The 22,951-nt window shown below is 40.8% G+C and overlaps 1 protein-coding gene across 5 annotated transcripts in view; it reads left to right on the top strand.

Moving 5' to 3' along the window:
- The window catches only part of LOC122791341, an 829,676-nt gene that overhangs the window by 527,661 nt on the left and 279,064 nt on the right, over positions 1-22,951 (top strand). For 2 of the 5 annotated variants that reach the window (XM_044059058.1, XM_044059055.1), the window contains exon 5: positions 20,603-20,723. The exons of the other annotated variants lie outside the window; for them this stretch is intronic. In XM_044059058.1, the coding sequence (XP_043914993.1) occupies positions 20,603-20,634 (32 nt within the window). In that variant the 3' untranslated portion in view covers positions 20,635-20,723. Of the gene's footprint in view, positions 1-20,602; positions 20,724-22,951 lie in introns of those variants that run through there. 5 annotated transcript variants of the gene reach the window in all.

The following is a 22,951-nucleotide window of genomic DNA, read 5'->3' as shown; positions in this document are numbered from 1 at the left end:
TTGGCAAGCCATTCTTTTACTTCCAGTTGCACTAATGCAGTTGACAAAGCTGTCTGTCTTTGTACACAAGCTGTTAAATATCAGATCTAAATTGGGTGCCATTTCAGACCCATATTTCTTGCCTAACTGCTGCAGGCATGACTGGCAAAGGTAGAGATGGTGTGTCCTTTAGAGCACAAAGGTGGGGTGATGAGGAGTCCAGATTTTTTGTAGCATTCCTCATGAAGCTGTATTGCCAGAAGCTACTGAAAGGGGAATATACCAGGTCTCAATATAAGGCTGAGGCTTGGAATAGTTTGGCCAGGGCTGTCTCCAGTGCAATGTGTTTATGCAAGCCATGGAAAGAATTTTCATGGAAATGATCAGTAATGACATAGGAATCCTCCAGATACTGGACCCAACCCAGTTTGGTTTCATCAAAGGCAGGTCATGCCTTCTGAACTTGGTGAACTTCTTTGAGAAGGTCACCAAAACAATGGATGCCATCCCCAACAGAACCAAGATGCTATCCTCCAAAAAAAGGAAGCCAGTCTGGTGGTCCCCTGCCATAAACAAACTCTACAACAGAAGGAAGCAGCTGTTGCTAAAAAGAGTAAAATCCCAAAACTGGAGGAACTCCCTGGTCAGTCATAGCAAGAATCTGAGATGCCTCATAAAATACTCCAAAGCCAGTTATGAAAATAAAATCACCACTGATTTCAAAGACAGCCACAAGGCATTCTACAGCTATGTCAAGAATCTCAATAGCAACACTCAGATCTGCTCTGAGTTACAGCACAATGGCACTAAATATACAGAACCAACCGATATTGCCAACATCCTGGCAGATAGGTTCAGTGCTAACTTTACCCCCTCTCACTCCTCAAAGGGCCCATCTTAATACCAGAAGAATGCAAAGCCCCTGTAATCATGGATGAACAAGTAAATACTGCACTCTTCAAAGCCAAGAACACAGCATCCATGGGACCAGACAATATCCCAGACTGCATACTGCACGAACTACAGACCGAACTGGCACCCCACCTAAGTACCATGTTCAGTCATAGCCTCACCTCAGGCTATGTGCCTACTGAATGGTACACAGTGATGGTTATCCCACTCCACAAATGTGGTGCCACCACGGACCCTGGAAACTACTGCCCCATTAGCCTGACAATGCCTGACAAGCCTGGCCTGCAAGGCCATGAAATGTATCATCTTGGAGCTTATAAATAAAGACATAGGTAACCTCCAAACTCTGGACCCCGCTCAGTATGGGTTTGTAAAAGGTAGATCATGTCTACTAAACCTGATTGACTTCTTTGAAGCAGTCACTAGAGCTGTAGATGAGGGCAAGGTAGTGTGCACAGCCTATCTTGACCTCGCCAAAGCTTTCGATACCATCCCTCACTCTAGAATTATAAATAAACTCACAAAACTGGGCATAAATCCCTATGTCACAAGATGTCTGTCCAACTGGCTCACTGACAGAACCCATGCAGTAAAAGTAGCCGACTCCAAGTCCGACTTCAGAACAGTGATGAGTGGAGTACCACAGGGTTCGGTCCTGGGTCCTCTCCTGCTCAGCATCTACTTCTCTGAAGTGCAGGCCAACACAGAAGGTCTTTGGCTAATGAAGTTCGCAGATGACTGCAAATTAGAAGCCATAATAGAATCACCTAATGATGTAGACATTCTACAAAATAGCCTCACAGAGACAGATGCTTGGTGTCAAAGTCATGGCCTCAAACTCAATGCCAAGAAGTGCATTGTCATCCCCTTTGAGAAAAACTCGATACCCATGAACTACCACATAGGCGGTAGCTCACTAAACACTAAAAGTGTGATAAAAGACCTCGGGGCACAGGTGAACAGTAGTCTATCCTTTGATAACCACATCACTGCAGTAGTCAGGAAATCCTTCTATGTGACACACCTCATCACAATAGGGTTCTTCTCTAGAAAAAAGGAGGTCATTGTTCCACTCTACTCATCCCTCATCAGACCCATTATAGAGTACAGTGCTCCATTTGGCATGTATCTTACAAGACACCTAAAACAATTGGAGAGGCCATAGAAATACCTCACTAAGAGGATTACCGGCCTCAAACAGATGCCCTATGCAGACCGTCTCAAAAAACTCCAGCTCTACTCTGTCACATATCACCTACTCAGAGGTGATCTCTGCTTAACATACAAAGCTATGTCAAACCCAGAGCTGCTGGACATGCTACACTTAAAGAAATCCCAATCTCTCTGAACCACACGCTCCAGGGACCTAAACCTTGTCACCACAATAAACAGAACATGCTGGAGGGATAGATTCCTGTCCCAGAGACTTCCCAAACTCTGGAACAAGCTACCCATTCATGTCAAGCAAAGCTCTTCATTGGCCCTCTTTAAGAAAAATCCTGACAACTGGATGGGAAGTAGAAAATTCACCCCGGGGATCACTTCTGTGGCACTGCTTGACAGGGGCGCAGGAGAATAATTTTCTTGGGTGGTGAAAGCCAGGGAACCTTTTTGGTAGGCTTATATAGGCCCCAGGGCCAATAGCATAGTACCTACCTATGAACCTATGAGGGCAGAATGGTTCACAGTGCCTATATTCACCTGGACAAGGCATTCTACCCAATCCCCTACTCCTGCATTGTTGAAAAACTTGAGGTTAGGTACAAACCATTACGTCACCCAGTGGATAGCCAGCTGGCTCACAGACAGGACCCAGGAAGTTAGATTTCGGGAGTCCACCTCTACAAAAAGGCCAGACACAAGCTGAGTCCCTCAGGGACTGGTGCTGGAACTGCTCCTATTTTGCATTTACTTCACTGAAGTCAAGGTCAACGTCAGTGGCCTCTAGCTAACTAAATTTACAGATGATTGCAAATTAGGATGTGTCCTTGAATTACCCAGTGACACAGATGTTCTCCCGGAAGGGCTGACACAGACAACAACTTGAGCCAGAACTATAGACTTAAACCAAATGTCAAGAAATGCATAATAGTGTTATTCAGGATGTTATCCACCCCAGAAAACTATCATCTTGGCAACACATTCTTAAGGGCTGACCCAGTAGACAGGGACTTGAGGATACACATAGACAGTAATTTAGTCTTTGACAATCATGTGTCTACAGTACTGAGGAAATCATTTTATGTTGTGCAACTTGTAAACAAAGGTATGGCATCTATTTTCAACAAAGTCACTGTTCCACTGTATTCAGCATTCATCAGACCTATCATTGAGTGCTGTACCCCATTTGGTATGTACTTAGTCAAGCATATCCAACAACTGGAATGCCCACAGAGGTTCCTCACTGAAAGAATACAGGGCATAAGTAACATGATCTGTGTAGACTGCCTCAAGGCCCTATCCCTGTATTCTGTCTCCTACATACTGTTGAAGGGAAAGTGTATGCCTGACATACAAGGCATTCTTAGACCCCACTGTGATGGACCCCCTTCATATCTGCAACACTAACAACAAACTACCCTTCCAAAAACTTAACCTCACCCATGATATAAATAGGATCTACTGGAGAAACAAGTATGTATATTAAAAACTACCCCTTCTCTGCAACACGCTCCCCATCCATGTGAGCAGAGTTCCTTCCTAACCCAATTCAAGTGTAACTTTGACAATTTAATGGGGAACAGGAAATGTATCCCTAGTGTAGCACCTATGTCTCTAATGGACACAGGCAGCCTGTAAATGGTTCATCTCCAAGGCCCCTGCTTATAAATGTTTCACCTCCCAAGCCCCTTCTTACACGTATCAAGGGTACCAGAGCTTGTCAGAGATTTGGAATGCATGGCTAAGCTTAGAAAGGCCCTTGTGGTCATTATCTTAGTACATACATATATGTACGTATGAGCAGACATCCCAAGCAATGGGGATCTGATAATTCCCATTTTAAGTTCAACACCTCAAGATGTGATTGTGCACGTGCTAATACTTTGCCATCTGCAGCAGTGAGCTTCAGGCAGAGATAAAAAAAATGACAACAAATCATTGTTTGTCTAGGTTCACGTCTGTAGGGTCTGTATTGCATTTTGACAAGTTATCTGGGTTTCAGAGTGATGTTGACTCAGTTACATCAGTCTCTTAATGTATGCCTGCACTCCAGTAGTTACACTTGCAACTAGAGTGTTTCTCCCTGGACCTCTGCTGAAAATAGGGTCTGTGGAGCCTAGTCGGACTTTCCCAGTCAACAAATGTTAAAAATAAAAAAAAAATTTTAAAAATGTATTACAGTGTTGGTTAACCTACTCGCAGATAAGCGCACTGTCCTATTTAGGAAGTGTCTGTGTTGTCAGTGCACAGTGTGCAAGCATGAGAAAAGCAAGTGTGCAATCATCCCAGAATAAAGTGGCAGAAATGCTTGATTGATAATCCAGTGGTTTACAGCTGTGATTGTCACTACCATCCCACACTGAGACAGCTGCATGTCCCTCACAGTAATGCAATTGAAGGACAGTGTATAAATCTTAACAGAGAAGTATGTCATTACATGGGACAATCACACTGCTGTTACACTGGCCTGTCCACACATATGCAGTTGTAGCAAAACATGTGATGCACAGTAGGAGATGTTCTAAAACGTGTATTTTTGTTCATTACAAATGTGCATTTTCACATATCTAATTCAGACACTTCCTGTGGTGCTTGTGACTAATACTGCACTCTCTAGATTATGTTACTAGATAGGTAACAGGTTCAGTTCTCATTGTGGGTGACTTGTATGTGTTGGGAGGTGTCAGTGACAGGTAAGTAATGCTTCAATGTCAAATGTGTGTTTCCACTCAGGTGAATAACTTTAACGCTAAACACAGCTCCCCGTGCACTTTAACACAGCTCCCTGTGCACTTTATCCCACTTTTAGCACAAACATTCTCTATGCAGCATACTGATGAGCTCATCATATCAAAAGTGTACTGTCTTCCCACAAGAGTCTGATTTCTCCTGTGTCAGTTAAGGCCAATACCATATATTTTATATTCTGTAACTAGATAGGTAGGAGGTTCAATTCTCACGTTGTGCGTAGTGGCAGATAAGCAACACGTCAGTGTGCTGTGACCGCTTCCACTCAGGAGATTACACACAGCTCCCTCTGCACTTTTAACACAAAAAATAATCTCTGCAGCACACTGATGAGGTCATTATGTCAAAAGTGCACCCTCTTCCCATAAGATTCAGACTTCTGCCTGGGTGTGTAAGTAGATAAGTAGAAGGTTCATTTCTCACTATGGGGTCATTTGTTGTGTCATCTCAAAATCAGGTACATATACCTTCCAGAACATACACGCTGTATCAACTTCTAGTCAGAGAAAAACTTTAACCTTGTTGACTTTACCACCATCCCCTTATCCCAGTTTTACCACAAACATCATTTCTGCAACACAGTGATGAGGTTATCCTGTCAAAAGTGAACTCTGTCCCTGTAAGAATGAGATCACTTCTGTGTCACTTGCTGCTAACACTGTGTTCACTGGATTGTGCAACTGGTTAGGAAGATGATTCACATCTGACGTGGTGAACTCAGATGTCAGTGTGGTTTTGGTGTTATGGAAGTAAACCTGTGACAACAGATCTGCTGTATCCACTTCTACTCAGAACAAACTTTAACTTTGGACACAGTTTCTTCTGCAATTTATTCCACTTTTAACACACACTTCTTATCTGCAACACAGCCATGAGGTTATCCTGACAAAAATGTACTCTCTCCCCTTAAGTGTCAGACTTGTCATGTGACACTTGTGGCTAATACTGTGCTATCTGAATTATATAACAAGATAGGCAGGAGGTTCAAATCTCACAGTGGGAACTTGTGGGTGTGGCTCCAATGTCAGTTATGCACAGCTTCCTAAGCAGTTGTGCTGTATGAACTTCCACTTAGCAGCAGATTTTAAAAGGGGAGAGAATGCCCCTGTCACTTTAACTCACTGTTACCACAGACATCTTCTCTCCAGTCCACTGATGAGGTCAGCATGTCAAAATTGCACACTGCATGCTTGCAATTCACAGTTGTGCTGTGGCAGATGTGACTAATTCTGAGTTGTATAGATTTTGCAAATAGATAGGGATTCAAATCAAATATTGGGTAAGTAATGTCAGTATGTGTAATGTCATGTACTGTTGCATCTGTGATCACCCTCGTTATGTAAAATTCCACTTGGGCAACGTATTTTCCATGGCAGAGGATTACCCTATAGACTTCTGTTACCCCCTAGGCAACAACCTTTTTTGGAAACACAATGCTTACATCATGCTATCAAAAAAAGAACCACACCATAGTAGTCCTGTGAGTTACCCTGTGGTAGTTTCTGTTTATACTGTGCTGTCTAGACTGAATAAGTACAGAGGGAGGAGGTTTGAATCCAGCCATGATGGCCTGCTGTCCTTTGGTGTTTGTGTGTTGTGCTGTGTAGAAAAGGGTTGTAATGTACGTAGAATGTGTAGAGGTGTAGTGTTACTGTGCACTTCAGCCGTCTCCATACCCTTTAGAAGAATAACAGATGAAAGAATGATGATGTCATTCATTCAAATGTGCTATGTCACAAATGTAAAAGAACATCTTGTGTGGTGCCTGCAATTAAAATCCAACCATTACTGCTTAGACTCACTGTGTCACGACGTCTGTGAATGTGCAGCTAAGTAACAATGCTGTCAGCCAGCTATAGGCTGTGTACATCTATTGATGGGGATTTCGGATACAATTTCTGCTCCTTTTTCACACAGAAATGCTTTCTTTGATAATAATGATGCCATGGGATGACGTTTGTCTTTCCCATGAGAAGTACTAAGGTTTTTCCTAGGGCGTGAGGACATGAAACTGTATTCTGTGTGTTTATGCCTTTGTAAGACGTGTTTGAATCCTTGACCATCCACACATTGTGCATGATTGCCATTCTCCCAGCACAGTGACAACTGTACTATACATCCTGTGTGTCTGGGTTTACCTAGCAGCAGGCAGTGTTGTGTGAGAAACACACATACAGCAACAATGTTTTAAATAAATGACAGGGACACGTCTCCCTTGCAGTAATAAAATGATGTCACAGCTTCAAAGACCAAAATATCTCAGACTTTTGTAACACCAGTGACACTGTGGTGCATTCCTTCTTTCCAGTATCAAGTAACATCTGTCATTACATAGTCAGATGTTCAAAACACATTGGCTGACTGTAAGCATTGCATATCCTACAGCTGTTTTATATGAATGACATCCGTCAGTGTTATACTGTGTGCCATTACAGTGGGAGACACCTCCCTCAGCCATTTTATCTCATACAGAATGCAACATAATTACAATCACATGATGTATTGACTTCACATAGGTGGAGTCTCTCTATTTTGTTAACACTTCCACAGTGGCGCATGTGATTTCATACACATTTGTAGTCTGGGCTTACAAAGCATGCTGTTCAAATCTGGCCAAGAGTAACATTCTATGAATGTATTAACATTACACAGACAACCCTGTATGAAGTTATGATTCTCACTTTTTATTTATTATTAATGCATATAATATATGTGTTTATGTTGCTTACACGCTGTTATGGCAATGTTCACTGTAATGTTTTGAGAGTATGTCCAGTATAATCTTGTATTACATGCACTCCATAGGTTCATAGGTGTGTACTAGGCTAATGGCCCTAGAGCCTTTCAAGCCTAGCCCATAGGAGTACCCTGGCATCGTGCCACCCGACCTTAGTTCTCAGTGTCTCTGTCGAGTAGAGCCACTGGAGTGATCCCCGGGGTGAATCTTCTATTTCCCACCAGGTTGAGTTCTCTGGAGCTTGTAGTGCGGAGGGATTGGGATTTCTTTAGATGTAGCATTTCTTACAGATCTGGATCACATATGGCTTTGTAAGTCAAGCAGAGATAACCTCTAAGTAGGTGATATGAGACAGAGAATAGTTGGAGTTTTTTGAGTCTGTCCATATAGGGCAAGTGTTTAATGCTTAGAATCCTCTTTGTGAGGTACTTTTGCAGCCTCTCCAGTTGTTGCAGGTGCCTAGTGAGGTACAGGCCAAATGGGGCATTGTACTCAATGATTGGCCTAATGAGGGCAGAGTAGAAGGAGACAATGACCTCTTTCTTCCTGTATGCAAAACTCTTAGTAATGAGATATGGCACACAGAAGGACTTTCTGACCACAGTGGCAATGTGATGGTCAAAAGAGAGGTTGCTGTCAACCTGTGTTCCCAGATCTCTTATGAAGCCTTTTGTGTTCAGTGGACTGTCATTGATGTGGTAATTAATTGGAACCGGGTTTTTCCCAAAGGGGATGATGACACATTTTTTGGCATTGAGCTTAAGCCCATGGTTCTGACACCAGTCGTTGGTCTCAGTGAGGCCTTTCTGTAGGATGTCAACATCACTTGTGGAGTTAATAATAGCTCCCAACTTGCAATCATCTGTGAACTTTGTCAGAGTCCCCTCGTGTTGGCCAGGACGTAAGAGAAGTACATACCAAACAGGAGAGGACCCAGGGCTGAACCCTGAGTGACTCCACTCATGACTGGCTGGAAGTCTGACTTGAAGTCAGCTACTTTCACACTGTAGGCTCTATCTGTGAGCCAGTTTGCAACCCACCTAGTGATATAGGGATTGATGCCTAGCTTAGTGAGTTTTTCTATGATTCCTGAGTGGGGAATGGTATCAAAGGCCTTGGCCAGATCAAGGTAGGCTGTATGAACCACCTTGCCTTCATCCACAGCTCTGGTGACTGACTCAAAGAAGTCAACCAAGTTGAGCAGGCATGATCTACCCTTCACAAAACCAAACTGTGTGGGATCCAGAGTTTAGAGATATTCCCTATGTCCTTGTTTATTTGGTCCATGCTAATGCATGCTTTGCATGTCAGACTCATCAAGCTGATGGGGCGATAGTTCCCAGGGTCTGTAGTCACTCCTCCTTTGTGGAGCAGGATGAATGTAGCAGTGCACCATTTGGTAGGGACAAAGCCTGAGGTGAGGCTGTGATTGAACATTGAATACAGATGAGGTGCCAGTTCACTCTGTAGGTCATGTAGAACACAGCCGGGGATATTGTGAGGTCCCATAGAAGCTGCATTTTTGGCCTTGGACAGTGCTGTTTTAACCTGTGCAGCAGTAATACTGGGTGCCTGGCAAATCTACTGGTATCGTGATTGGTCCTTTGGAGGGGGTAAAGTTGACACTGAATCTGTCGGCCAGTATATTGGCAATATCTGTTGGCGTGGTATAAGAGGTACCATTGTGCAGTAGCTCAGAGCAAATCTGGGTATTGCCATGGAGATTCTTTACATAACTATAAAAGGCCTTGTGGTTGTCTTTCCTATTTGCTGCAATTCTGTTTTCAAAAACTGGAACTGAAAAACAATAAAAACCAAGGAAAAAGGCTTGAGAGGTAGACAACATCTCTGTTTTAATTAGATAAAACACAGTAATGTAAAGCGCTTTTCGTCCAGTGCATCACCGGACTTCCTCAGATATTTTTTAAAAAACACACCAGCACCATTTTGTGTGGCAGCTATGTTTGGACGCTGTAAGGAAACCAGGTTTAAATGAAACCATATCAATTTTTTTCTTGGCAATTCAGTTTTCATAGTTAGCTTTAGAGGATTTGATGAGGGATCCCAACTTTTTGTTGAGGCTGATAAGGGAGTTTTTCCAGTCTTGAGACTTCACCTAATTCCACATCAGTTTCCTCCTTCTGTTGTAGAGTTTGTTTATGGCAGGGGACCACCAGTTCAGCTTCCTTTTTTTGGAGGAGACCATCTTGGTTCTGTTGGGTATGGCGAGATACATGCATTTCTGTACGTGCTTGTACAGTGCATTGGTGTATGATTTGGTGATCATGCAACTATTCTCTATTTGCATATGGGTGCCGTGAAGTTAGCCACCTCTGTATTTAGGAGCCCAAAGTTAGCTTTGGAGAAGTTTTTCATAGTGCTTGTCTTTGCAGGGGTGGGGGTGGGAGGGATGTGGATTTCCAAGGTGATTAGTTTGTGGTCAGATATAACTAGGGAGGAGTTGACTATTGGTGGAGAGCAATGGTTGCCCATGTTAGTAATGACCAGGTCAAGGTTGTTGCTACCTCTAGTGGGGGTAAGAATGTGCTGGTGCAGGGCATTGGAATTAATGAATTCCAGGAAACTTTGGGCAAGTGTATTGGTACATGAGTAGTTTTCCCAGTTAATGGAGGGGTAGTTGAAGTCACCCAGCATGCGAGTGTTAGGTTGGACCCTAATATTCTCCAGGGTGCTTGGGAACGTGGAGTGTGAGTCTTGGGACATGGTTGGGGACCTGTAGCAGGCTATGACCTGAATTGCTGTCTTACTCAAAGTTAGCTGCACCGGAATTATCTCTGATGCATTATGTTGGGCCACCAGTCTGGAGGTGTGCACATCCTTTATGAATATGGAAACACCACCGCCTTTGGAGCTTCGGTCCAAGTTGCAGGGCCGAAAGGTGTGGAATGAGTTATAGCCTGGTAGTGCAGGGGTACTTTCTGCTGCCTTGGAACCAGGTCTCCCTTACAGCACAAATGTTGATGTTCTCCATTTTAAGGAGTGCTTCGAGTGAGTGCATTTTGAGATTTAGACTTCTAGCGTTTAGCAGCATTATCCTCAGATTGCATTTGTTTGTAGCCATTATGGTGGTAATTTAGTCTTTGGAACACCACCTAAAAAAGGCACTATAGGTGTGGCAAGAGCCTTGGCCAGTATCCCGAAGCCCAGGGGTGACAGATGCAGGCCATCTCTGGCAAAGCATCAATGTCTGTTAATCATGTCATCGCAGGCAGACAGATACTGGATCCCCTTAGAATGAAACCAGAAACTTAGCCAGTTGTTGAAATCAGTCATTTTCTGCCTGTACTGTGGTATCATTCTGGATGATGGTAGGATGCTGCTCAAGGCTAGGGTCATACCCACCTGGGCTACATAGTCCAAGAGCTCCTCCATGTCTCTTTTCATGTAGTCCAGGGAGGTATGTCTCAGGTCATTCACACCCACATGTACAATGACAAAGTCATATTTGTACCTATTGTTGAGGAACCTGAGTGTATGCGTTATGTGGCAGATCCTGGCACTTGACAGGCAGCTGACTGCTACTTTCTCCTTATTCAACCAAGTGAGTGGGACATCAGTGTGCCTCACGGCTGAGTCACCTATGACTAGTGTGTTGGGCATACTGTTTTGCCTTTGGGGCTTTCGTTGAGTGGCACACTATTTAGGAGAGATATGTGCCTCATGATAAGTGTTGTGTTGTCGTGGTCGAGTGCGTTTCTGCCTTGGAGGTCTCTTCTGTTTGGGTAGATTTTTATTGAGAGGCTCCACGAAGGTGGGTGTGTGGTTTGTGTTTTTATGTGAAGGCCGTGCTGGTGTGTGTTCTGGAGGGCTATGTGTTCCATGTGGTGTGGTGCAAGTGTTGAACTTCTTCTCTTGACCAGCTATTCTGGTCTTGGCTGGAGAGTGTGTGACTTCCAGTTTGGATATGTAAGTGCATCTCTCGCAAGTCTGAGTGTTAAGAGGTAAGAGGAGAGGGTTGTCGGTGTACATGAGGCAGTCCCTACATTGCCTTAGGATGCCTAAGTTCACCAGGTTAATAGGAGAAAGCACAGGGAACTTACCTTTAGACATGCCTAGAGGGGTTGGCATTAATAATAAGTACTGGAGCAGTTTCCTTGGAGAACGTTTAGTGCTGGTAGCACTTTTGTGTGCTGCAATAATTGCTATAAGAAGTCTGGTAAAGTGCTAGACTAATAAGCTAGTAAAATTGCAGGAGAGGAAAGAACTAGCAGATCTAAGGGAAAAATTGAAGAGCAGACTTTGGCACTGCTCAGAAGCTGACAAACAGTCCTGGATACAGCAAATCTGCATCTGTACTAGACTAGTTACAGGAAAGGCAGGAAACAAGCGCAAGCATGGGCTTTTAAACTAGAAAGTGGAGAGAGATGGAAAAACTGCCCAAACGGCCAATAAACTACAATTTCTGGGCCAGAAACCACCCCTCTTGTGGTAGATAGGCTACCTAGTGCTTACCACTCTCACTGATAGGCTAGAAGACTTCCCTGCAACACAGAAAGGCTTGGGACATTCAGAAGCTTATATACAGTCCTGGATACAGCAAATCTGTATCTGGACTAGACAAGCTACAGGAAAGGCAGTAAAAGTGCAAACACAGGCTTTTAGACCAGAAAGTTGAAAGAGATGGAAAAATTGTCCAAACAGCCAATGAACTACAATTTCTGGGCCAGAAACACTCCTCTTGTGGTAGATGGGCTACCTAGTGCATACCACTCCCACTGACAAGCTATGAGGCTTCCCTTCAACACAGAATGGCTTAGAGAGCTCAGAAGCTTACAAACAGTCCTGGATACAACAAATCTGCATCTGGACTAGACTAGTTACAGGAAAACTGGGAAACAAGCGCAAATGCAGGCTGTTAAACCAGAAAGTTAAAAGAGATGGAAAAAACTACCCAAATGGCCAATAAACTACAATTTATGGGCCAGAAACCACTCTTCTTGTGGTAGATAGGCTACCTAGTGCTTACCACTGCCACTGATAAGTTGAAGGCTTACCTTCAACATTGAAAGGCTTGGGTGGGCTCAGAAGCTTACAAACAGTCTTGGATACAGCAAATCTGTATCTGGACTAGACTAGTTACAGGAAAGGTGGGAAACAAGTGCATACATGGGCTTTTAAACCAGAAAGTTGAAAGAGATGGGAAAAAATGCCCATACGGCCAATAAACTACAATTTCTGGGACAGAAACCACTCCTCTTGTGATAGATAGGCTACCTAGTACTTACCACTCCCACTGATAAGCTAGAAGGCTTCCCTCCAACACAGAAAGGCTTGGGAAGCTCAGAAGCTTACAAACAGTCCTTGATACATCAAATCTGTATCTGGACTAGACTAGTTACAGGAAAGGCAGGAAATGAGCACAAATGCAGGCTTTTGAACCAGGAAGTTGAAAGAGATAGAAAAAACTGCCTAAACTGCTAATAAACTACAGTTTCTGGGACAGAAATCACTGCTCTTGTGGTAGATAGGCTACTTAGTGCATACCACTCCCACTGATAAGCTAGAAGGCTTTGCTCCAACACAGAAAGGCTTGGGGGGCTCAGAAGCTTATAAGCAGTCCTGGATACAGCAAATCTGTATCTGGACTAGACTAGTTACAGTAAAGGCAGGAAACAAGCTGAGAATTTGTTTTTTTTTTTTTTTTACAGAAAAGACAAACTACTGCAAGGTGTGTATTGTCATTTGTCACTTGTGTATTTTGATTGCTTTTATATTACTATTTATGCACATGTATATAAAACCCATGCTTGTCTAAGATGTGTCAATGTAACATACAGCTATGTTTGTCCAATGGCAGAATTTAACATGTCCCTTTCGGCTTTGCATGACACAGCTGCTACAGCTCATGCCTTGCTTATACAGGACGGAGTGGAAAACACAGCAATACAGTTAGTTATCACACATACATTCCAAGTATATACATGTCATATTTAGTAACAGTACTGTATGCAAATGAACAATATGAACCCACTGTCCTTGCTACCTTTTATCTCAGCTCAGCATGTTACAGACATTGATATCACATTTAATCATCTTTTTTATGATATTGCGTTATGTCCCTCTCATATCCATTGATAGCACATCTGTTTTTGAGTTGTATACATGGGTAAACAGTTGCAAATAGAATTATTTATTATTAACCATCAGTATAGACCTCTTTCTATTGAAAATGTTTCTTTCTGGCATCATCACATTTGACTGCATTGAGTACATTGTTTTCTATTTACCATCCCCTTATAATTATCTCTGCACTGTTCTTATTATAGTGTGTATAAATTATCCCATTTGCACATTCCCTACATCTACATGCTTAAAAGTCCCTTGCTTTTACTTCATATAAACTCCCCGCCTGCGCTCATATAATACGTTTGCCTACATGCAAGTGTTTTTGTTTTCATTGTGTGCTTGAGCTTCCAGCATGACTTCATGGCCACGAAACGGCGCATGGAATCATATAAGTGCAACAAGCAGCATGCATATTCAACGAGCGCTGCTCCTAATCTTGCTAACATGCTGCAGTCGTTTAGGCTTCGCACAAAGCCCACAGGATTGTTAATGAATCCCAGGAGGATCTTACCTCAGTACACACACACAAAAAAAAAAAAAAAACAACACCTACAACATAAATGTGTCCTAGTAAATGTCAACTTCCCAGACAATCAGAAATGATACTCTGAGCCCACCCTCATCCCCTCCATCCTAGTCAAGCTAAGAGAGAGGATGGCACCTTACAAATTGCATGGTGTGCAAATAAGTACTAACACTCCAAAATCACTACTCACAGTAAATACAGTCTGTAGCAAAACATGACCATAGGCTTGAAAAACTACTCACATGATTGTAAACTGTAGAATAAAAATAGATATAAATGCAGCTAATCAGTCAGAAAATGGCATTACCACCAAAACTGACCTTTGTAAATAACTATAGTAAATAAAGTTATTCTAGTTAAAATAAATAAATAAAACTGTAAAACCAAGTAACGCTTGTTATTCTAACAGCATAATACCAGTAGCTTACCCAGTGTCGTAAAAAATGAATTAGTAATTGTGATGATTGGGGAGAGATGGGCGAAGGCTGCCAGCCTAATCAAATAGAATTTGATATATAATTCTGGCATTTGTAAATAAATGTAAAATACAGGCATGTTTTCTTGAGTGTAAAAGAACACTGTGAAAAGTGGAACTGCAAAATATGTGACAACATTGCACTCTACTCGCCCAGTGAAGCATGTTGTGATCCTTTCATGTTAGAATTCAGCTCTGGTGCGGCTGGATGAAGGTTTCATGCCCATTGTTTTAAGGCTAAAGTTTATGACCAGAATTTAGATGTGGAATGTGCTTTATTGCTCTAGTTTCTGTTAGAATATACATTTGAAATGTCTTCTATTGTTGTAAGACTCAGACCAGGTGTTAAGATGATGCAATGTGAATACTGGGAAAACCTAATTGTCAAAAATGATGTAATTTGGGAGGGCCTTAGAGACATGTTTGTTAGTAATGTTTAAATACTATTTCTCACAAGAGATTGGGTGCATTTTGAATTTGGACATCTAACTCAGCACTCTGCCTTATGCTCACATGTAAGTTTTAGCACTGTGACTACTTGTAGGAATAGTTAAAGCTAGTAACGATTAATTAGGCATTATTCTTTGAATTCAGACCTGTCCTACTGTATTATTTTAAGTTTCTGTGTGATCTCTGAACTCTTAGATATCTCTGTGGTGTAGTAGTTTTGTCTTTTGTTTTAATTATTTGTTATTAAATATTTTTAAAACCTTCTACCTGTGGCTGGTTTGTGTAAAGATAAGCTCTAGAGTATATTTCATATATATAGAGGTTATTGTAATAGGCCACTCTAAGGTACGCCTTGACTGTTAGCCATACTTCCATTGGATTATAATGTTGCACAGTAATAATTGGACACCCTTTTAAGTGCCTTTTAGTAGCTGATATTATTAGTTGGGTGTTGGCAGTAATTACTACCGTATAGTCTGTGTAAAGGGGCACAGCTGGAGAAGCTGTGTCAGCCTTTCCCAGGAGTGTCTGTGAAGTGGTATAAATACTTATCTCAAAGTGTGTGTGTGTGGTGTGTCAGCTACTTGGCAGGGACACGAAGCACTGGTTGGACAGAGAGGGCACTGGAGGGTTTAGCTTGCCCAGCTAGGCTGAGATCTGGACCTTATAGCTGTGCCAGTGGGGAGACTTATTGTGGACCTGGTGAGCAAGGGAGCAACCAGCCCCAGACTGACTGTGATCTCTGTGTGCACTTAAGGGAAATTGTACTTTACTGTGTGTATTAGATATCCTTTTCTCTTCTATGAGACGACCTCCCTGGTGTTAGTGGTGAGGATTGAGGCTCCTTGATTGCTGGGCCAGGGCACGGTCATCACAGTATTCACTTCAGAGCTCGAGTAGTGAATGATTCCTGTGACAACTCGTTCAAACTAAATGTATGGAAATTATGCAAACTCCGTTTAGTACATCATTTAACATCTGTATAATTAATGGTTCCCACTAAAGTGAACGGAAAGCAGTAATTTGAAGTAAAGTAAAAAAAAAAAAGAATAAATATGCTGGTGTCTATGTCTTGTGACATATTCTTTTACTTTATGATTAGAGAACTTGACAGCAAAAAAAAAAAGCCTGAAGTAATACCTGGAAGTGTGGAGTATGAAATCCCAGTCAGGGCTAACTTATGCAGTTTTTCCTGTGGAGTAAAGTTGCCTGAAGCTGGGTTTGCAATAGGGCTACAGCAGAGGTTTAGCTAGGTTGGAGGTGAAGGGAGAAACCACCACAGGAGAAAAGGGTAGGGGGGTCTATATTACAAGATCTAAACTTTAGTTAATCGAATAACTAAAGATTGATCTTGTAATATTGAAAGCCAAAAACCTCGAACAGGCGATTTAATGCAGGAAAATATTTCCCTTGGCCGCATGAAAAAAAAACTTTTAATCCCAAATCAAGTGGGGGCTGTGCTCCTCACACCCCCTCTAACTAAAGATACCAAATCTGAGATCGCTTCACATTAGAGAAATGGGCATAATCCCCATAACGGCCAAGGGAATCATTTCCCTGCATTAAATCAGCCATTCTTGGTTTGTGGCTTTCAATATTACAAGATCGATCTTTAGTTATTCAATTAACTAAAGTTTTGATCTTGTAATATAGACCCAGTTAGGGGCATGATCAGTAGATCTCACTTGGTATGTACTGCATTTTTAAATTTTACCATAAAAGATTTGACAGGTCACTCAACTGAAGATGAACCAGGAAATGGCACTTTCAGTTGTTGAAAGATGCACTAGTTTTACAAAGTCCTTAATGTTTTAATGTACATCCATTCACAACCTCTTTATCCCATTTTTGCACATGGCGTTGAGGTGTCACTTCAACAGTGACAATCATCTGGAGCCATAGTTCACATTGCCAGTTGGCTAGCCCTGCCCCCCCTTGCCGTGGTTGTTCTTCCATCCCACACCTACGCACTCGCACTCACACTTGTGGGTATGTTGGAGGGTCTAATCCACCTACTGCATGTTGTGGGATAAAATCGATGCACCCACAAAAAACCCACACTTACACAGGGAGGCCATGTATAATCTGCATAGAAGGTACCCCAGCTGAAAATCGAACCTCTTCTGTGAAGCGACATTGCTATTCACAGTAGCATTGTACCACCTCAACATCATAATGTGGTAGCTCAGTGCTAACAGATGTGTGTTAGAGAAATAAGTCACTGTCAGCAGATAATGACATAAATCCATATTTTTACCTTATAAAATGTGTGATTTTTTTTGTTTGTTTTTTTTTTTTTTTTTTTTTGCTGAACTCCGGTCTCTAGTGCCTCCCTTTCAAGTTTGCTCATACCCTAACCCTTTCTCTTTTTTTATCTGAATTAAATGAAAATAAAGTGTAAAATAATAATAATAACCACCTAGTGTTTGTTCTGAGTGCTGTCTGCTGGGTATACGTTTGGAAACAGAACAGCAGCATTCTGTGAGACAACAACATTTATGTACTGTTTTGCAGTGTTGGTTGTAGATTTCATGAATTGTTTTTAGAGTCATGACTTTAACTCCATTTTACTTCCTCACCAGTGTTTGTTTATGGCCTTGGTACAGGAGCAGCTTTGCTGCATACCATAAATGTCCCCACACATTACATTCTTTCTCTTTTATCTCATAGGTAGATATAGGTATTTATGGCTACTATCTGCTTGATGACATTTACATTTGTACAGCTGTGTAGTTCACACTTTAAATGCTATTGTTTGATTTTCTTGAGCTGCATTAATTTTTTTTTTCTGGTTTGGTACATTTATGCCATGCTGTGTTCAAACTAGTTATCAACCCATTCATCACATTCAGGGAATTAATTCATGCTTGCCTAGTATTATAAAATGACTTATTCTGTGGCCAGATATAGGCTTACTTATAATTTACTGACAATAATGTGGATTGTTCATTACTTCAGTTTCATTCTGCATAAATTGTTAGTTTTCCTTTCCATGAAAAGTTGATAAAAGAATTCCACTGCTAAAGTGTCCAGCTATTATAAACGTGTTTCTGGTTCTGACAAATATTAATTGGAGTAATAATGTTTTATACTAAATCTGATCACTGCCTGTGTTCTTTTCCAAGATGCATATGTATGTAACAGCACATGTTTTCAGACACTTAGTCTAATAAAATATTGGCATAGTTGCCTCATGGTCAGCTGTCAGACCATTAAATGACACACTGTCGCACACACTGACAAAATCTTTGCAAAAGAAAAAAGTGGCTACCACCCCCCCACCACCCCACCCCTGCCCAGCAACACACACACAAGCACTTTGTATGTAGCAGTACTAATCATAATTCACTCTAGAAAGATATTAACCCTCTATGGCTGATTTAAAGATGACAGTGCAACAGAAAGTGTGAGGGATACATTGGGAAGGTATCCAAGTATTGGAGTAGTGCTCTGGTGGGTGAAGGAATCAGGTGTCTGAATCCACCACAGAACTTAATTTCAAGGGAACAGAAGAAAACAGACTCCTACTTTCCATCCTGAGTGTTAGACTGTAATATAGTCTTACCCAACAAAATCCTTGTAAAGGCATGATATGGTTTCATACAGAGAATGTAAATTCACAAGCAAAATGTTTATATTATATAGTACAGGAATTTTAAATTTAAAACCAGTCAAGTCCTCATATGCAGTAATGCTAGTTCAGTTCCATTTCACCTTCTTGAAACCCACGTTTAGCTTCACAGTTACCTAAAACTACTAATATGAGTACAGAAGTCATCATGCAAACTGACAACTTACTGAGTTTTAGCAACAAGAATAAAATAGTACAAAATAATTTTATGAAGGTACGAGTTCCACACAACCCATTACTTATGCAGTCTCACTTTGTGGTGATTTCAGATCAGAGAAAGAGTGATCAGTAAAAATGCCTCACTCCTTTTCCAAGATGTTGCAGTCTTGGGTAAATAACTGTCAATAGGTGTCAAGCCCACGCAGAAATCAACAAAGTACGAGGAATTCAACCAGACTGGTGGTGTAAAGGGATAACTCACTGTGGCCCAGCCATCCCAACTTTTGTTTAGTGTCTTGGGTGACTGACGGTGTGGCAGGGAAGAGATGGACGGGAGGGTACTCATTGATATGCTTCCAATGAGCATTTTGTGCAGGTAGTCATAAAAAGTAAATAAATAAATAAATGGAAGCACAGATGAGATGAGCCCACAGGGTGCCCATAGGATCGAAACCTGGCCTCAGCAATGCTAGAGTAAGTCCGGGGGTAGGAGAATGGATGGTAGATCTTTGTGGACATGGGGCACTTGGGGCTGGTCCTGTACAGATGAAGTCCAAGAGGACCAAAAGAAATATGAGGAAATAGTGTATCAACTAATCATGCTTAAGAAAAATGAGCTAATAGATACTGAAAAGCTGAAGAGAAGCCAGACCATTCCATGTTCGAGAGAGCTGGAGCTCAGATTGCGTGACCAATGATGCAGGTATAATTAGTGAGCCAGAGATAAGTTGCAAATGGTCAGTTGAAATGGGAGTAATCTGTCACTGGTAGCTTGGCCATCTCAGGAAGAGAGATGCATTCTGACTACTACATAAGTTATAGAAGTCTGCAAACTGGGAATATAATGGGGATGCTATGTATAGTGACTTATTAATTTGAGTTAAATTTGCTGACAGGGATCTTTGCATTCTATTGTAGGTTCATAGGTGTTTAGTAGGCTAATGACCACTGTTAGATATTATGAATATAAGGCTGAAATTAATTCTGTTGAAAATATGCTGAAAGAAAAAGCTTGCTTAAATGCAGAAACAGAGTTTAATAATATGTGATCAGCAATCATACTAAATGACCATGGCTTGGAAAATAAGGAACCTGCTGAATGGACATTTTTCCCTTACAGACTTAAAAACAGGATGTATGCAAGAGCAAAAATGCAAAATAAGCTTTTAAAAAATGGACAGTGACACTGACAATGTGTTTCCTCAAAAATATGTTTTTCTGCATGGAAAACAGGACATACTATCAGCATTGGCAAAAGAACAGATGTTCTTATACAAAGATCCAAATAAAATACAGGATGTTCACACTATCAGAAAAGCTGGTCTCTTACAAGACATTGTTAAAAATAATATCATTAAGTCAGCAGTTTGCGTCAGCATCTGGAACAATTAGTATTGTTTCTACAGGATGAGCAATTCTCCAAAATAGAATACCAAGAGGACTAAAATTGTATATAAAGAGCTGTATGAATCCAGTTATGTTAGGGGTATGGTAGGGACACATTTGTTGTCCTGAGGTAAATGTTATATCTCTCACATCATCTGTACTATATGAGAAGTAAAGTGGAACAGTACTTTAAACTGCAACGTTAGTACGTTTGGTTTATTATAAAAAGTTATTTGTTATTGCTCTAAAGTTGATGCTGCAAAGTATATTCTCTCATCAGTGTATATTCTGCAAGTTTCTGTATGCAACAGACTGTGAATGCAAATATAACCAGACTTTGAATTTTAGCAGAATCCAGCCAGCAAGACTGTGTCTTAAGATGACTGCAAATCCATCACAGCAAGCAGTAAGCAGCTACGTATAATTTTTCAATGGCGATTTACCCCAGTAAAATAATTGCTTTCAAATATTTATTATCTAAGCCCAGTTCAGTACTTTACCAAGATGTTAATGGGCAGTTCAAAGACATGACCACAATCTTATGGTTAAAATTACATTGAAACTGTATATTTTCAGTAGTGTATAAATGCTTGCAGTAGCACATGGTTCTTGTCTCTTATAGTTAATTCAACAATTGCAAAGAGTTAATGAAACAGTTCTAAGTCATAAATTAAATTCTGTAATTGCAAAGGAATAAATTAATCAAGTTAAACTAAAGCAGACAGCTCATAACTAATAAAATATTTTCACAGAATGGTCTGCAAAAGAAAAAGTTAAATACATTCAGTTTTGGTAGTAATACTTAATATCATTGTTTAACTATGTAAAATTGCATTTTGACTTGTATCAAAAGAAGACTATAGGTTTGTTTCTTAATGTGTTTTCTATAAAAATGTTTCGAGTATGTTTAAAAACAGAGGGAATTGTTAGATATTATGAATATAAGGCTGAAATTAATTCTGTTGTAAATATGCTTAAAGAAAAAGCTTGCTTAAATGCAGAAACAGAGTTTAATAATATGTGATCAGCATTCATACTAAATGACCATGGCTTGGAAAATAAGGAACCTGCTGAATGGACATTTTTCCCTTATAGACTTAAAAAAACAGGATGTATGCAAGAGCAAAAATGCAAAATCTGCTTTTAAAGAATGGACAATGACACTGACAATGTGTTTCCTCAAAAATATGTTTTTTCTGCATGGAAAACAGGACATGACTATCAGCATTGGCAAAAGAACAGATGTTCTAATACAAAGATCCAAATAAAATACAGGATGTTCACACTATCAGAAAAGCTGGTCTCTTACAAGACATTGTTAAAAATAATATCATTAAATCAGCAGTTTGTGTCAGCATCTGGAACAATTAGTATTGTTTCTACATGATGAGCAATTCTCCAAAATAGAATACCAAGAGGACTAAAATTGTATATAAAGAGCTGTATGAATCCAGTTATGTTAGGGGTATGGTAGGGACACATTTGTTGTCCTGCGGTAAATGTTATATCTCTCACATCATCTGTACTATATGAGAAGTAAAGTGGAACAGTACTTTAAACTGCAACGTTAGTACGTTTGTTTTATAATAAAAAGTTATTTGTTATTGCTCTAAAGTTGATGCTGCAAAGTATATTCTCTCATCAGTGTATATTCTGCAAGCTTCTGTATGCAACAGACTGTGAATGCAAATATAACCAGATTTTGAATTTTAGCAGAATCCAGCCAGCAAGACTGAGTGTCTTAAGAAGACTGCAAATCCATCACAGCAAGCAGTAAGCAACAACATATAATTTTCAACCACAACAGCCTTTTTAAGCCTAGCCATGTTTGTGTTTCAGGATTTACTGTCCCAGTTAACTTGAGGGCACTTCAGTCCTTTTAAATACCCATATCTGTAAAAGGTGTTACTGCTATACTAAGATTTTTGTAGCAAATTTGGAAGATGTCTTTGTTGCACATGCTAGTTTTGATAGCTCCTTTTAAGCCTGGTCATGATATTGGCAGAGAAGAAAGCTTTGCAACAAGATCATAATCAGTTTTTCTTTTTAACTAGTTGATTTTAGGGGTTTATCATTTTTTTCTTCTTCTTTTTTGTTTTCAACTTACTGTTCGTGCAGACCTCCTGCCTTAATCCAACAGACTCAAAAGTCTGGTCATGTCTGATCAGTGCCATCCATCCACTTCTCCTGTGTTCTACCATCAGTGTGTCTGATCAGTGCCATCCTTCTAATTCTGTGTTCTACCAAAGTGTCTGATCAGTGTCATCCCTCTAATTATCCTGTGTTCTACCATCAGAGTGTCTGAGCAGTACCATCCATTGCATTCTCCTGTGTTGTACCATCAGAGTGTCTGATCAGTGCCATCCTTCTAATTCTCCTGTGTTCTACCATCTGAGTGTCTGATCAGTGCCATCCTTCTAATTCTGTGTTCTACCATCAGAGTGTCTGATCAGTGCCATCCCTCTAATTATCCTGTGTTCTACCATCAGAGTGTCTGATCAGTACCATCCTTCTAATTATCCTGTGTTCAACCATCTGAGTGTCTGATCTGTGCCATCCTTCTAATTCTGTGTTCTACCATCAGAGTGTCTGATCAGTGCCACCCCTCTAATTATCCTGTGTTCAACCATCAGAGTGTCTGATCAGTACCATCCATCTCATTCTCCTGTGTTGTACCATCAGAGTGTCTGATCAGTGCCA

This window comes from Protopterus annectens, chromosome 17.part0, assembly GCF_019279795.1.
Source record: "Protopterus annectens isolate FY-2018-M chromosome 17.part0, PAN1.0, whole genome shotgun sequence".
NCBI classification, from domain to species: domain Eukaryota; kingdom Metazoa; phylum Chordata; order Ceratodontiformes; family Protopteridae; genus Protopterus; species Protopterus annectens.
The sequence above is the reverse complement of the archived record's forward strand: the minus strand, read 5'-3'. Positions and strand labels throughout refer to the sequence as shown.